Source organism: Lucilia sericata, unplaced genomic scaffold (assembly GCF_015586225.1).
Source record: "Lucilia sericata isolate MDLA Ls3-8-SP2 unplaced genomic scaffold, ASM1558622v1 Contig000113F_arrow, whole genome shotgun sequence".
Classification (NCBI taxonomy): Eukaryota; Metazoa; Arthropoda; class Insecta; order Diptera; family Calliphoridae; genus Lucilia; species Lucilia sericata.
Genome location: NW_023994145.1, coordinates 129,941 through 148,065, shown reverse-complemented (window position 1 = coordinate 148,065; position 18,125 = coordinate 129,941). Strand labels below are relative to the sequence as shown.

Here is an 18,125-nt window from a genome sequence, read left to right as displayed (position 1 = left end):
TCATCTGAACATTTTTAAGGAAAAAAGAGCGGACTTTCATCTGGGGGCCTTGGAGCCCCCATATGAATAAAATAGAAAAATTCGTATATCTGAGAAACTATTAGAGCTAGAATCATTAAATTTTACTTGAAGAACTTTGACATTCACCTGAACATTTAGAGTATAACGGGCGGACATCCAATGGGTTACTTGGTACCTCCCATATGAATTAAATACAAAATTTCTTTTAACTGGGAAACTAATAGAACTAGATTCTTCAAATTTTGAACAAATTATTTTAATATTCATCTGAATATTTTGGAGGAAAAAGGGCGGTCTTTCATCCGGGGGGCTTGAAGCCCCCACATGAATAAAATTCGTATATCTGAGGAACTATTAGAGCTAGAATCTTCAAAATTTTACATGAAGAACTTTGACATTCATGTGAACATTTAGAGAATAACGGGCGGACTTTCAATGGGGGCTTGGCACCACATATATGAATTAAATACAAAATTTCGTGCATCTTGGAAACTCTTATATTATTCAAATTTTTTGTAGATAGATAGAAACTGGCGAACTTGCAATAATTTGCTTGACATCTTTCATATGTAACATATAATAAATCTGGTATTTATTTATACATATTCCTTTTAGTGTAGCAAAGCACACTGGGTATAGCTAGTTTACTATAAATAGTAAAAAATAAAAACTTTTTAGTGAAAAGGCGATTTTTTGGAAAAAAAAAAATGCAATATTATGTAAAAGAATCATTTCAAATTTATAAAAATTCGTCATTCCTAAAGTACCTTGTAAATCTTACCACGTACACCAATAATTTACTACCATTTATTACAACTAGGGCGTTTATTTTGTTTTGTTGTAGTTATTATAACCATGTATAGAAAACGAGTAAAATAAGAATTGACAATAAAGAACAACTTAAAAAGAAATACGAGAAAATGGAATGCGTCAGCTGTTACCAACAACAAAAAAATCAATAATTATTTTGGAAAATTATCTAAGCAACCAAATTTTTGCATTCCACACAAAGAAAATTATTAATTAAAAAAAAAAACTTAAAATAATTAAATTAAAACAAAAAATGACCAACGAGCAAGCAACTCAAGAACAGGAAGCAGAAGTGGAAAATGTGCGTGTCGTAGTGAGAGCAAGACCCATGGATAAAAATGAGTTGCAGGCAGGGGCCTTGTCGGTCATTAAAATTGACAAACTGAAGAGAGCTATTACGGTGGTAAAGCCCAATGCCACCACTAATGAGCCGCCCAAAAACTATTATTTTGATAATGTTTTCGATGGCGAGAGCAGTCAATTGGATTTATATGTGGATACGGCCCGTCCCATTGTGGAGAAGGTTTTAGAAGGTTACAATGGTACCATATTGGCTTATGGCCAAACGGGTACGGGTAAAACCTATACCATGTCCGGTAACCCCGAGTCACCACAAACTAAGGGTATAATACCCAATGCCTTTGCACATATTTTTGGTCACATTGCCAAGGCTAAGGAGAATCAAAAGTTTTTGGTCAGAGTAAGCTACATGGAAATCTATAATGAAGAGGTTAGAGATCTGTTGGGTAAAGATGTCACCAAAAGTTTGGAAGTAAAAGAACGACCAGATATTGGAGTGTTTGTGAAGGATCTAAGTGGTTATGTAGTGCACAATGCAGATGATTTGGAGAATATAATGAAATTGGGCAATAAGAATCGTGTGGTGGGAGCCACCAAAATGAACTCTGAATCTTCTAGGTCACATGCCATATTTTCTATAACCGTAGAACGCAGCGAATTGGCTGAAGGTGGCCAGCAACATGTGCGTATGGGTAAATTGCAATTGGTAGATTTGGCCGGTTCAGAAAGGCAAAGTAAAACTCAGGCCACTGGCCAGCGTTTAAAGGAAGCCACGAAGATTAATCTTTCGCTATCAGTATTGGGTAATGTCATTAGTGCTTTGGTCGATGGCAAAAGTTCTCACATACCCTATAGAAATTCTAAACTAACACGTCTTTTGCAAGATTCCTTGGGTGGCAATTCGAAGACTGTCATGTGTGCCACCATCTCACCGGCCGATACCAATTATATGGAAACCATTTCCACTTTGCGTTACGCCAGTCGCACTAAAAACATACAAAATCGTATGCATATTAATGAAGAACCCAAAGATGCTCTACTGCGGCACTTCCAGGAGGAAATTGAACGTTTGCGTAAGCAATTGGAGGAAGGTTACGAGGAAGAGCCTCAAATTGAGGAGGAAGAGGAAGTCGAAGAAGAAGAGGACGATGATGAAATTGAAATGGAAGTATTGGCCGAGGCACAAAATCAATTAACCGAAAAGGCTTTGGAAAAACAAAAACAACGTGAGCTTAAATTGGCCAAAAAAGAGGCTTTGGAAAAACGTAAACACGAACATCAGCTGGAGATATCAAAAACCAAAACTGAACAAGAACAACTACGCAATAAGCTTATGTCTTTGGAGGGTAAGATTCTTGTGGGAGGAGAAAATCTTCTAGAAAAGGCCCAATGCCAGGAGAAACTTCTTGAGCAGTCTCTGCGTGAGCTGGAAGAGCGTGAAAAAGCTGAACAAACTTTAAGAGAGACATTACAGCAGAAGGAAACCGAACGCATAGATATAGAGGAACGTTATTCCTCCTTACAGGAGGCCAATACCGGCATAACCAAAAAGATACATCGTGTTATGCAAATGTTAATGGGTGTCAAATCCGAACTGGCCGATCAGCAGCAAGAACATCAACGTGAAAAAGAGGCTATTTACGAAAATATACGTTCTTTATCACGTGAATTGGCTCTATGTGAATTGGTCTTAAACTCTTACATACCCAAGGAATATCAATCAATGATCAATCAATACACCCATTGGAATGAGGATATAGGTGAATGGCAATTAAAATGTGTTGCATACACCGGCAACAATATGCGCAAACATATAACTGATTCTAAGGCTTCGTCTAAAGACTCAAACGATTTCATTGATCTCTCTCATGTTTATCTCAGTTACAATTCTGATTCGGTTACCCAACCCGTCAGGGCTAAATCATCAATTGCTACTGCTCGTCCTCGTACCTCGGGTGTACCTCGACCGACTACCGCCCGACGATATTGAGGTGATATTTTTTATCCTCCCCAGGATAGAATGGGAACATACTTTATCGATACAACTCAATTGTCGTCGGGTTTCTTTGCATCACTTTTACGTACTCAATGCTGGTTTATTTTAGCTTTATTTATAACTTATTATTGCTTTCATTTATTATCAACTCCGTAAGACAATTTCAGGCGAATATTTATATTATTATATTTTTTAAATTATTATTTAATTAAGTTTAATATTTAAGTAATTTTTCAGCAGCTTTTTTTTTACTTTTTTTAAATCTATTAATTTAAGTGCAATACTTTAATTTTTATTATATGTATTTTATTTTCAACATAAGCGCAATTATTAATATTTTTGTATGTGGTTCATTAATACCTTCTACATATTACTGAAATAATAAAGATTTTAACATTTATATAAAATGAGCAGAAACGAAAGAATAATATAATGGTTTTGGATTTTACTTCGATGATTTTAAAAACTAAGAGGGAAAATTGGGATTAGTTTTGATTTTAGTTTAGACTTGACTACTGTCTGGACATTCGGACTATAGACTAGACTATAGTCTAGACTTTAGAGTAGTGTATATAGTAGATAGTAGTTTAGGCTAGCCTATAGTCTGTATTACAGACTAGACGATAATCTGGATTATAGACTACACACTGGATTATAGACAAAGCTATAGTCTGGCCTATAGATCAGACTATAGTCTGGACTATAGACAAGACTATAGTCTGGACTATAGACAAGACTATAATCTGGACTATATACAAGACTATAATCTGGACTATAGACAAGCCTATAGTCGGGACTATAGACAAGACTATAGTCGGGACTATAGACAAGACTATAGTCGGGACTATAGACAAGACTATAGTCGGGACTATAGACAAGACTATAGTCGGGACTATAGACAAGACTATAGTCTGGACTATAGACAATACTATAGTCTGGACTATAGACAAGACTATAGTCTGGACTACAGACAAGACTATAGTCGGGACTATAGACAAGACTATAGTCTGGACTATAGACTAGACTATAGTCTGGACTATAGACAAGACTATAGTCTGTACTATAGACAAGACTAAAGTCAGGACTATAGACAAGACTATAGTCTGGACTTTAGACAAGACTATAGACAAGGCTATAGTCTGGACTATAGACAAGGCTATAGTCTGGACTATAGAGAAGACAATAGTCTGGATTATAGACAAAACTAAAGTCTGGGCTATAGACAAGACTTATAGTACGGACTATAGACAAGACTATAATCTGGACTATAGATAAGACTATAGTCTGGACTATAGACAAGACTATAGTCTGGACTATAGACAAGACTATAGTCTGGACTAAAGACAAGACTGGACTATAGACAAGAGTATAATCTGGACTATAGACAAGACTATAGTCTGGACTATAGACAAGACTATAGTCTGGACTATAGACAAGACTATAGTCTGGACTATAGACAAGACTATAGTCTGGACTATAGACAAGACTATAGTCTGGACTATAGACAAGACTATAGTCTGGACTATAGACAAGACTATAGTCTGGACTATAGACAAGACTATAGTCTGGACTATAGACAAGACTATAGTCTGGACTATAGACAAGACTATAGACAAGACTATAGTCTGGACTATAGACAAGACTATAGTCTGGACTATAGACAAGACTATAGTCTGGACTATAGACAAGACTATAGTCTGGACTATAGACAAGACTATAGTCTGGACTATAGACAAGACTATAGTCTGGACTATAGACAAGACTATAGTCTGGACTATAGACAAGACTATAGTGTGGACTAAAGACAAGACTTGTAGTCCGGACAATAGACAAGACTACAGTCTGGACTAAAGACAAGACTATAATCTGGACTATAGACAAGACTATAATCTGGACTATAGACAAGACTATAGTCTGGACTATAGACAAGACTATAGTCTGGACTATAGACAAGACTATAGTCTGGATAATAGACAAGACTATAGTCTAGACTATAGACAAGACTATAGTCTGGACTATAGACAAGACTATAGTCTGGACAATAGACAAGACTATACTCTGGACTATAGACAAGACTATAGTCTGGTCTATAAACAAGGCTGTAGTCTGGACTATAGAGAAGACAATAGTCTGGGCTATAGACAAGACTTATAGTCCAGACTATAGACAAGACTTATAGTACGGACTATAGACAAGACTATAATCTGGACTATAGACAAGTCTATAGTCGGGCCTATAGACAATATTATATTCGGGACTGCAGACATTTTGGACTACAGATTTGGAAATATACAAGACTATAGTGTAGACTAATGTATTGATGCTAGACTAGACGATAATCTGGTTTATAGACTAAACTATTGTCTTGACTATAGGCTGGACTATAGTCTATATATAACAGTAAATATTAATAAATATAAAGTAAAATAACATTCAAATTTTATTTTTGTTGTTTTATTTCTTCTTTCACTAATTTCAACATTTTTATTTGAAGATTTAAAAAGGAATCAATACTTAAATTTGCCCTATCGATTTGAAGAGCTAAACTCATCATAAAAAGATGAGCCGGAGAATTATTGCTAGAAATTGCAGGTTTCGATTCTATATTTTCATTTTGTTGCTGAAAGCAACACTCTAAAGTTGAGGAATTATCATGATTTTCGTTAGGGGTTTCTTCAATACCATCAATATATTCATATTTAATAGAATTTTCCTCAGGTTCCATTAAAAATTCATGACTATTAAGATTAATGTTATTGGGATCGTCGGTACAAATATTTAAGGAACTTAAAGAATTAAAAAAATACAAAATTTTTAAATTTCTTCAACAAAATTATAAAATATGTATGTATGTACCTTCTTTTATTTTTTGTACTATTGCCTTTAAGAAATCCCAACATATCAGCATATTTGTATTTGGTAACATGTCCCTGCTGATTTAGTAAAGCGTTTTCCTCCAGTTTTAAAATTCGAAAATAACGGTCTCTTATAGTTTTCCAACGTTTTTTAGCAGTATCCTCTGGAATAAGTTTGATATTATATCCATGCAAATACTAGGTATGAAAGAAATTACCTGATATACCTAAACTTGTAGCAATTTTATTCCATTTCTTATCCTTAAGTTTAGTATTTTTAAAATCAATATCGCATTTATTCCATAAAGCTGGATTATCTCTTACAAATTCTATTATTTTTTCCTCCATTTTCATTATAATGCTTTGCTTTTTCAACTTCCGAAGAAAAATAAAATTATATACAAAGTGGCAGTGTTTTCAAGGCAGCACTGCTTTCTATTAGAGTTGGAGAATTATATTCAATAGCAAGTAGACATTAAATAATTTAACAAGTAGATTTTATTTCTTATAAATGCAAATTTGTTTTTATAGTTAAAATAGATTTTAAATAGTAAAAAGAAGAAATATCTAATTAACCCTTACAAAACTGACGACTTTTCGTTTTTTTTCTATAGTTTTTGCAGCAGTAAAAATGTTGACACTGTCAGTGAGCAGCTGGCAGTTTATGTATGATGATGCCAGATAATTTGGATGAAAAACGTTGTATTGGTCTTTGAAAACATCTTTATATAATTTGCAATTGATCCAATTTTCTATATTTTTCATATTTTGAACTATACACTCGATTATTGTCGGAACTATAGTCTGAAATATATGTCTGAAATAAAAGAATAATAATATACATAGGTATTTTATAAAATTTTTATTTTTCTTTCAAATGTTGAACTCTACTTTCAAATATTACTAGAACTAAACCTAGACTATAGAACAGAAGTGAATCTCGACTATATAGACTAGTCCAGAGTTTTGACTGTAGACTGGACGAAACTCTAGTCTGACCTATAAATTATATAGGCTGAACTATGAACTACAAGCCAAAATCTAGACTACAGGCTAGAATATAGTCAGGCATATATAATATGTAGACTAAGTTTGGGCTATTGAAATGACTTTAGTCTGAATTATATAAAGACTGTATTATTTGGTCCAAACTATAGTCTGAGCTATAGATTACACTGGATCTTAGACAAGAGTCTAGACTAGATTGTAGTCTGAACTACAGATCGAAGTTTGAACTAAAGACTAGACTATATTTTAGCCTGTGGATAGTCTGGCCTATAAAGTGAACTATAGTCTAGATTTTAGTTTGGACTATGGAAATGACTATATTGTGAACTATAGACTGGACTCTATTCTCTTTTGAGTTATATACTAATGTATGGAACTAGGTTCTATGGTCCAGCCTAAAGTCTGGAATATATTTTAGATTTGACTGGACTATGGTCTGAACTATACATAGGACTATACTCCGAACAATAGATAGGACTATAGCATATAGTTCTAGTACTAGGCTATAGTATGCACCAGTTACCGGATTATACTGGGTTATAGTCTTTAGCCCACACTATAGCTTGCATTATAGACTAGACAAGTATGTAAACTTTTTAAAAGGAGAAGAGATTATCGTTCAACTGCAATTAAAAAATTTAAAATCGGATTAAAGAAATTTCAGCAAAAAATCTTTAAATCCGAAAACAATTAATAATCCGTTTTAGGATAAAACTATGGATGTACAGGGTATATTAAATACGAAGTTGTAAACTACTCTACTATTCCAACAAACTGCAATAGGCAACGGGGAGCATTTTAGTCTAGAAGTCTATTTCAGTAAACTGTTTAAAATACTCTTGTTAATAGATTACAGATTTACGAATTTCTTCTCAGTTCCTATCGCTGTGTAAAGCAGGGTTGGCAAAATTTTTACAATTGTACTATTTTTGATATATGTAATTCAGTAAAAATTCATTTAAAAGTGTAATAATACACTAATGACCCATTTTGTACAATTTCAAATTTATTATTTAGGATTACTTCTTTATCCGATCACTTAAGTTTTATATAATTTAAAGGTCTTTTGAGTGCAATTTTTAATAGACATTTAAATCAGTCTATGTTACAGTCTATTAACTTGGGACTAGTCTATGAATTAGTCTTTGTATACAGATAATTCTACAGTCTAGTCTATTACCTAGTCTTTAGAGTAGTGTCTAGTCTATAGATTAGTCCATTGTCTAGTCTATATAGTAGTCTATTGTTTGACTAAAAGTGCTGCACTTTCCAAAAAAATGAGTTATGTATGGAGTTCCATTTGACATCCCTGGTGTGTTGTATCATAGACATGGAAATTGCTCGGACATGGAAAATTTAAGTTTTTAAATGCTCAACTAAACTCTTAAGAAGATGCAACATTATTTCGATGGTAAATATATCGAGGGACTATATTCAATAGTCTCTATCTAAAATAATACAAGTTTTCAGGAGAGCAAAAAAACTGTTTATTTCGCTAGTTCGTGAAAATTTTTTAATTTTTTCTTTTACAATATATTTTTACGACCATATTCTAAACCATTATATAAAAAGAATTTTAATTTTTGCATTATTTACAAAATTATTCACAAATTTATATCAGATAGAGCTTATTTTTCTACGAAAATGTTCATTCAACCAACAGATAGAGAGTTTTTCATGGAAACATAAAATTTTTATTTGAATTAAAATCAATAAATATTATATTTTATACAATTTAATGGAGGAAAAGAAACCAAATTGTTGAAAAAGCAACAGATTATAATGTTTTGGTCCAAAATCAATGTTATATGGTTAAACACGACAATAAAATTGATTTAATTAGTATCATAATGAGCGATATCTCAAAAACTATTAGACCGATTTTAAATATTTTGACGGATTTGTGTTCAGCATGTCCAAATTATTAAGAAGACTTGTTTTGCAACAGAAAATTATCCAAAGGGATCGAGTTTAAAGCAATTTTTGGATAAGATAGAGAGTTTTGCATTCAGAATTTTTCTTTTTTTAAGATAGAGAAATTTAAAAAATGCTATAAAATTGCCAAAAAATATTTTTTTTCTTTGAAATTTATATCACTGATGCGCGATAGTTTGCTGAATATTTTGCCATCAAAATCTCATTTTCATAAAAATGAGAGATAGCGACTATTGAATATAGTCCCTCGATATACCGAATTAAGTTCGCTATACCGAATTAGGTTTTCAAATTCAATTCAATCAAAAAAGCGACATTGCCGTAAAATGTCGCTTTGTTTAGGTAAATTCTGGTATATAGTTGCTAAAAGTTACTATACTATAGTATTTTCCATCCCTGGCATTGAAAAAAAAAAAAACAAAACAAAAACAACCACCATTGCAAGGTATTCCATTCAATAGAATAAAAATAACCCTAGAGATTTATGAAAATCTCCACTTTTTTATATTTTATTTAAAACAAAAATTTTTAATTTTTTTAATAAAATTACTAATTAATATTAAAAATTAAGTTGTTTTTTTATAAAAATTTTAAATAAAAACACAATTTCATATATTGTAAATACTTAATATTACTTAAAAAACTTTACTACACATTTTCTATTTATAACAACCCCAGTTTTCTTTATTTTCCGGCGAATGGCAACCACCCTTATTATTTATAATTGTATGCTGAATGCTTTATTGCTATATAAAAATGTAATATATTCTTTATAATTCTCATTTTGTTAATGTTAGTTTTTGTATAAGAGTTTTAGTTTGTGCCGAAGAAAGCATACTTACCTGGCGTAGGGGTTACCGTGATCATGAAGGCGGTTCCCCCGGAGTGAGGCTTGGCCATTGCACTTTCGGCTGAGTTGACCTCCGCGATTATTCCTAATGCGAATAACTCGTGCGTGTAATTTTTGATAGCCGGGAATGGCGTTCGCGCCGTCCCGACATAAATATATAAATTTCATATTGTTTTCAGTGTTGCCAACATTGGTCAAGCAAAACGCGCGCAAAAAAATTAAAAAGGGGTAAAAAAGCGTAATTTTCTAACTGAAAATGGGTAAAAAAGCACTAACGTTTTTTTAGTCAAATATTGTTTATTTTAATAAAAATTGCACATTATTTCGCTCATTTCCTACAAGACTCCAAAATTCGTTTTTTAGAACATTGGGCAAAACAAAACATGTGTCATACTAAAGTCTTTCATCTGTGTGAGTTAGATTTTTAGTAACGTAAGAACTAAAACTAATGTTTGACGAATATTAGATAAATAAGATGAGAATTTTAAAAGTTATTTAAAAAATAGTAAAATGTCATTAAACATTCAAACTGACAGGCACACTCCCAACTGGCCAACCGATGTACCCACACCCAAATTGTAAAATTGTACAAAACTTATGAAATATATTTTTTTTGCAAAATCTATATATATTATTTTTAAGTTTTTTGAGTTCTGGAAAAATTGTTAATTTCACTGATAGTGAATAACATAACTTATTGTAAAGTATTTTGAATATTTTGTTTTTTGTTTTTGAAGAATATTTGCTTTTAAAACTTAACACAAATAAAAAAAAAACTTTGGAGCACCCGTGTAAAAAAATTTAAAACAGTTTTTAAGAAAAATTTAGTCCTTAGTGTAAACTGATCGTATTCTAATAAACAACAAAAAGTGGTACAAATAGAAAGATCAAAGAATGATCCCTCAGTTTTCTTAACATTATAGAGAAAATGTTTAATATTAATTAAATCAATTACCTCCTGAAATTCACAAATATTTTAAAATATTTTAACAAGAGTGTTATATTCGGCTGTGCCGAATCTTATATACCCACCATCAAATCTTATGCCGTAAAAGGAATGCTCCTCTGTAAACATCAGGGAGATAAGGCTTAATTCAATTATGTACGTGATCTTCAAATTAACAAAATATTAATTTTTAAAAACAAAATATTTTTGTCCAATTTTTTAACCATGAACATATATCAGAGGTAGTGTCAATTATGAACTGTTTGTCGTAAAATTTGGTAGAAAGATTTCGTATAACACTTATTCGTTTCGAATTTCATTGCTGTTCTCGAATTTTTAATTCAGTCATAAGCGTAAAAGTTATTATCTAAAGGGGAACTTATATGGGGTTGGGACAATTATATATCGATACCCATAAAATTTTGTACATAGATTTTGTTTTGTTGGTCAGTTATAGACCAATCGTCATAAAATTCGGCATAAAGAATTATAATAAAAATCTTTTTATTGCGAGTACAACGATGAAGTAATCATGGAGGCTTTATATATGAGGGATAGGTTCAATTGTGTAAAAAAATTATATAAAACTTATTTTTTGTCAATTTTCATCGCTGTACTCATATTTTTAAGGGGACCTTAATAGGGGGTAGGGTACGCTACCGACAAATCCGAATTAAATTCGAATTTCTCCGCTATACTCGTATTTTTAAGTCAGTAATGAGCGTTAAAATCAATTTTTGAAGGTGACCATATGTGGGGGTAGGGTCAATTATGGACCGATTGCCGTAAAATTTGCTAGAGAGATTTTGGCTTATATAAAACATATTTATGTCGAATATTTTTAAGTCGATAATGAGTATTAATGTCATTTGGTAGAGAAATTTTGATGCATAAAAAAGTTACTTATGTTGAATTTCAACGCTGCACTCATAGGGGGACCTTATTTGGGGGTAGGGTCAGTTATGGACCGATTCCCATAAAATTTGGTAGAGACATTTTGACTTATATAAAACTTATTTATGCCGAATTTCATCGCTATAACGTATTTTTAAGTCAGTAATGACCGTTTAAATCATTTTCTGAAGGAGACCTTATATGGGGGGTAGGGTCAATTATAGACCAATTTCTATAAAATTTAGTAGAGATTTTGGCATATATAAAACTTACTTATGTTGAATTTCATCGCTATACTCGTATGGGGGGTAGGGTCAATTTTGGACCGAATCCCATAAAATTTGGTACAGAGATTTTGGCGCATATAAAACTTATTTATGCCAAATTTTATCGCTATACTCGTATGTTTAAAACAGTTGTGACTGTTAAAGCTGTTTTTCGGGGGGGGGCCACTTGTATGGGGGATATGCGAAATTGTGGACCCATATTGTCCATTTGCAATACCAAACAAACCTTACCTATAAGAAATATTTGTGGAAAAATTGAACTCCCTTGCTCTTTCCGTTCTAACCCTATCGTGCTTTCAACAGACGGACGGACAGATGAACAGACGGATGGACATGGTTAGATCGCCTTAGAATTTAATACTTTTGTGGGTCTACGACCAATGTGTTACAAACGGAGTGACAAAATCAATATACCCCACTCATCTTTTTTGATGGTGGGTATAAAAAGCACTAAATGCACTGTCATAAAATTAGAAAGCACCACTGTAGTGCCTTTTTGAAAAAAGGCACCATGAGCAAAATTTTCCGCGTTTGGCACACCAAAAAGCACCGCAAATAGTGCTAAAAGCACTAAGTTGGCAACACTGATTGTTTTATTGGTGTTTAGTTATAAAAAGTCTGGTGATAGTTAATCACACTTCGTGAAAACTCTGGTAATCAGATTCCTAATACATTCGTTCAAGTTATTGGCAGTTTTTTTACTGTTAAAATATAAAATGTTTTTAAGAATATCTCAAGTATTTTGCAATCGCGTTATAATTATTATTTATACGTGAATCAATTGAAAGCAAGTCCGTCCACGCCCATATCTATATAGAAGTTTTACTGTTGAAATAAGATTTTTATTGAAATGATTTTCAAACTTCTTTGGTGTAATAAATAATGCTCATTTTTTATTTGAAACTTGCAAATTGTAGTTAAAAATATAATTTTTGATTTTTTTAATAAAAAAAAAATAACTAAAAAATTCTCCCTTGGTTCCATCCAGGATCGAACTGGAGACCTTCTGCGTGTAAAGCAGACGTGATAACCGCTACACTATGGAACCACATGAGGTACCCAAGACAAATAGTCAACATAAGCAAATCTACAATGAAACATAACATGAGGGTCGTCCTAAGAAAATAAAACAAAACACAACTTTAATAAAACAGGTAAGAGTTGAGTTTTATATACCCTACACTTTAAGAGTAAATATCTAATTAATTTATTATTTTGTTAAATTATATTAAATAATATAAAATCGTGGAATATATTAAATAATATAAGTCTGGACTACAGAATAGACATTATATGCTATAGAAAAGACTGGGTTATAGAAAAGTCTATTGGTTGGACAATTGAGTAGTCTGCAGTCTGGACTATGGTACAGGTAATAGGCTATAGAATACACAATAGTCTGAAATTTAGAAGTTTTGTTCTGGACTATAGTCTGGGATATATAATGGACTATAGAAGAAGCTATAGAATGGACTATAAAATAGACTATAGTGTAGACAATATAATGTAGAACAGATCAGAGCCTGTACAACAGAATTGACTATAAAATTGATTATAGTCTGGACTATTGAATAGACCATAACCTATACTATAGAATGGATTATAGATGTAGCCTCGATTGTACTATAGAATGAACTATATTCAAGAATCTAGACTTTAGCTTTGTCTATAGAATAATCTCTTGTTTGTACTATAGTCTGGACTATAGAATATATTGTAGCCTGGGCTATAAAATGAACTGTAGTCTGGATTAGAATATACTATAACCTGGACTATAGTTTTTTACTATAGAATATACTATAGTCAGTATAATGGACTATAGAATAGACTATTGTTTTGGATTATAGAATGAGTCTAGAGTATAGTTCGTTCTTAAGAACATGCTATAGTTTGCAGTAGGGACTATAGAAGAGACCATTGAATTGACTATAGTCTATAGAAATCTGGACAATATATGTATATAGAATTGAATATAGCTTTGGCTATAGACTAGTCTAGATTATATTTTATTATTGTTAATTTTTCTTTTTCGCTTAGACTAATGTACTTAAATTTCACAGTTTATTGTTAATCAACTGTTTTATAGAAATACAAAAAACAAGTAAACAATATAAATAACAAACACAAGTATTTATGTATCAATGAGTATTTAACTAGATGAATGAATGTTTGATTTTAAAATAGCAAAAAAAAATGACTCATCTTCGCTCATAGCTTGCTGCTGCTTCACAATGATAATAATGCAGTTTGCGATTAAATTGTTGTTAAATAATGATTAAATCATTATTATTTATTTGTTTTCTACCAACTTTATAACGTCTGTAGTTTAATCTAAAAACAAATTTTGGCATTAACTGTACCTTTAGACGCAATAACAAATACAAAATAAACACACAGATTTTCAAACATGCATATGCATACCTACTGAATTACAATGGCAATCCATTAGATAGATTTTTTTATACAATCAAATAGTTTACATCCCTAGTTTATGTTATTTACTTTTTTTCTGTTTAACTCTGATAAGAATTTTTTTACTTTAGTTATTTTTAGTATGATACTCACTAGAAATCGTAGTAAGTTAAAATGGTAAACTCTTTTGAGTAAATTTTCATGCTTATGTGGGTTTTAGTACTTTTGAGCAATTTCTGTAAAAATTATATTTTTTATATAATTTTAAGCTTGTATAACAAATTGTATTAAAGTTTTATTTATTAAAAATTAAATAAAAAAATAAAAAGTTAACCACTTGGTTCCATCCAGGATCGAACTGGAGACCTTCTGCGTGTAAAGCAGACGTGATAACCGCTACACTATGGAACCACATGATGAATTATTGCTCAAAATTTGTATTAACATATGCAGACCATTGTTGCTACTAATTTTTCTCAAGAAATAAGTAATATTACTGGCCCGTCCAATAAAATAAATAAAAAATTATTATAAATTTGAATCAAAACAAAGTTAGTGTCACATCGGGTGAAAAATTGTATAAAAATTCTATCATAATCAGGAAATTTACAAAACTTTTAATCACTTTTAACATTTTTAAGCGGGAAATAACAAGACGAGAATATGAACCATAGACTATACAATAGACTAGACTAAAGACTAGACTACAGACTAGACAATATACTAGACTATAGATTAGTCTATAATAGAGTAGACAATAGACTAGACTATAGACTAGACTATAGACTATAGACTAGGACTATAGACTATAGACTAGACTATAGACTAGACTATAGACTAGACTATCTAGACTAGACTATAGACTAGACTATAGACTAGACTATAGACTAGACTATAGACTAGACTATAGACTAGACTATAGACTAGACTATAGACTAGACTATAGACTAGACTATAGACTAGACTATAGACTCGACAATAGACTCGACTATAGACTAGACTATAGACTAGACTGTAGACTAGACTATAGACTAGACTATAGACTAGACTATAGACTAGACTATAGACTAGACTATAGACTAGACTATAGACTAGACTATAGGACTAGACTATAGACTAGACTATAGACTAGACTATAGACTAGACTATAGACTAGACTATAGACTAGACTATAGACTAGACTATAGACTAGACTGTAGACTAGACTATAGACTAGACTATAGACTAGACTATAGACTAGACTATAGTCTAGACTATAGACTAGACTATAGACTAGACTATAGACTAGACTATAGACTAGACTATAGACTAGACTATAGACTAGACTATAGACTAGACTATAGACTAGACTATAGACTAGACTAGACTATAGACTAGACTGTAGACTAGACTATAGACTAGACTATAGACTAGACTATAGACTAGACTATAGTCTAGACTATAGACTAGACTATAGACTAGACTATAGACTAGACTATAGACTAGACTATAGACTAGACTATAGACTAGACTATAGACTAGACTATAGACTCGACTATAGACTCGACTATAGACTAGACTATAGACTAGACTGTAGACTAGACTATAGACTAGACTATAGACTAGACTATAGACTAGACTATAGACTAGACTATAGACTAGACTATAGACTAGACTATAGACTAGACTATAGACTAGACTATAGACTAGACTATAGACTAGACTATAGACTAGACTATAGACTAGACTAGACTATAGACTAGACTGTAGACTAGACTATAGACTAGACTATAGACTAGACTATAGACTAGACTATAGTCTAGACTATAGACTAGACTATAGACTAGACTATAGACTAGACTATAGACTAGACTATAGGCTAGACTATAGACTAGACTATAGACTAGACTATAGACTAGACTATAGACTAGACTATAGACTAGACTATAGACTAGACTATAGACTAGACTATAGACTAGACTATAGACTAGACTATAGACTAGACTATAGACTAGACTATAGACTAGACTATAGACTAGACTATAGACTAGACTATAGACTAGACTATAGACTAGACTATAGACTAGACTATAGACTAGACTATAGACTAGACTATAGACTAGACTATGGACTAGACTATAGACTAGACTATAGATAGACAAGACTATAGACTAGTCTATAGACTAGACTATAGACTAGACTATAGACTAGACTATAGACTAGACTATAGACTAGTCTATAGACTAGACTATAGACTAGACTATAGACTAGACTATAGACTAGACTATAGACTAGACTATAGACTCGACTATAGACTCGACTATAGACTAGACTATAGACTAGACTGTAGACTAGACTATAGACTAGACTATAGACTAGACTATAGACTAGACTATAGACTAGACTATAGACTAGACTATAGACTAGACTATAGACTAGACTATAGACTAGACTATAGACTAGACTATAGACTAGACTATAGACTAGACTATAGACTAGACTATAGACTAGACTAGACTATAGACTAGACTGTAGACTAGACTATAGACTAGACTATAGACTAGACTATAGACTAGACTATAGTCTAGACTATAGACTAGACTATAGACTAGACTATAGACTAGACTATAGACTAGACTATAGACTAGACTATAGACTAGACTATAGACTAGACTATAGACTAGACTATAGACTAGACTATAGACTAGACTATAGACTAGACTATAGACTAGACTATAGACTAGACTAGACTATAGACTAGACTATAGACCTAGACTATAGACTAGACTATAGACTAGACTAGACTATAGACTAGGACTGTAGACTAGACTATAGACTAGACCTGTAGACTAGAACTATAGACTAGACTATAGACTAGACTATAGACTAGACTATAGTCTAGACTATAGACTAGACTATAGACTAGACTATAGACTAGACTATAGACTAGACTATAGACTAGACTATAGACTAGACTATAGACTAGACTATAGACTCGACTATAGACTCGACTATAGACTAGACTATAGACTAGACTGTAGACTAGACTATAGACTAGACTATCGACTAGACTATAGACTAGACTATAGACTAGACTATAGACTAGACTATAGACTACTATAGACTAGACTATAGACTAGACTATAACCTAGACTAGACTATAGACTAGACTGTAGACTAGACTATAGACTAGACTATAGACTAGACTATAGACTAGACTATAGTCTAGACTATAGACTAGACTATAGACTAGACTATAGACTAGACTATAGAACTAGACTATAGGCTAGACTATAGACTAGACTATAGACTAGACTATAGACTAGACTATAGACTAGACTATAGACTAGACTATAGACTAGACTATAGACTAGACTATAGACTAGACTATAGACTAGACTATAGACTAGACTATAGACTAGACTATAGACTAGACTATAGACTAGACTATAGACTAGACTATAGACTAGACTATAGACTAGACTATAGACTAGACTATAGACTAGACTATAGACTAGACTATGGACTAGACTATAGACTAGACTATAGACTAGACTAGACTAGACTATAGACTAGACTATGGACTAGACTATAGACTAGACTATAGATATAGACTAAGACTATAGACTAGTCTATAGACTAGACTATAGACTAGACTATAGACTAGACTATAGACTAGACTATAGACTAGTACTATAGACTAGACTATAGACTAGACTATAGACTAGACTATAGACTAGACTATAGACTAGACTATAGACTCGACTATAGACTCGACTATAGACTAGACTATAGACTAGACTATAGACTAGACTATAGACTAGACTATAGA

The 18,125-nt window shown here is 32.1% G+C and overlaps 2 protein-coding genes and 3 non-coding genes across 5 annotated transcripts; 2 read left to right on the top strand and 3 right to left on the bottom strand.

Annotated features, from left to right (window-relative positions):
* Positions 1-922: 922 nt before the first annotated feature.
* LOC119600422 (kinesin-like protein KIF3A) lies at positions 923-3,549 on the top strand. Its single transcript, XM_037950630.1, has one exon. The coding sequence runs from the start codon at positions 1,085-1,087 to the stop codon at positions 3,119-3,121; it is 2,037 nt and encodes a 678-aa protein (XP_037806558.1). The 5' UTR covers positions 923-1,084; the 3' UTR covers positions 3,122-3,549.
* Positions 3,550-3,572: 23 nt separating this feature from the next.
* On the bottom strand, positions 3,573-6,607 carry LOC119600407 (transcription factor Adf-1-like). Its single transcript, XM_037950611.1, has 4 exons — positions 6,201-6,607; positions 5,984-6,146; positions 5,652-5,913; positions 3,573-3,593 (listed from the first exon to the last, which is right to left on the bottom strand). Exons 1-4 carry the CDS (start codon positions 6,334-6,336, stop codon positions 3,573-3,575), a joined length of 582 nt encoding a protein of 193 aa, XP_037806539.1. The 5' UTR covers positions 6,337-6,607.
* Positions 6,608-9,759: 3,152 nt separating this feature from the next.
* LOC119600428 lies at positions 9,760-9,924 on the top strand. Its single transcript, XR_005231143.1, has one exon. It is a non-coding gene; the product is annotated as a U1 spliceosomal RNA (small nuclear RNA).
* Positions 9,925-12,877: 2,953 nt separating this feature from the next.
* Positions 12,878-12,950, bottom strand: Trnav-uac. Its single transcript has one exon. It is a non-coding gene; the product is annotated as a tRNA-Val (tRNA).
* A 1,702-nt stretch (positions 12,951-14,652) lies between these two features.
* Positions 14,653-14,725, bottom strand: Trnav-uac. Its single transcript has one exon. It is a non-coding gene; the product is annotated as a tRNA-Val (tRNA).
* Between the last annotated feature and the right edge of the window lie 3,400 nt (positions 14,726-18,125).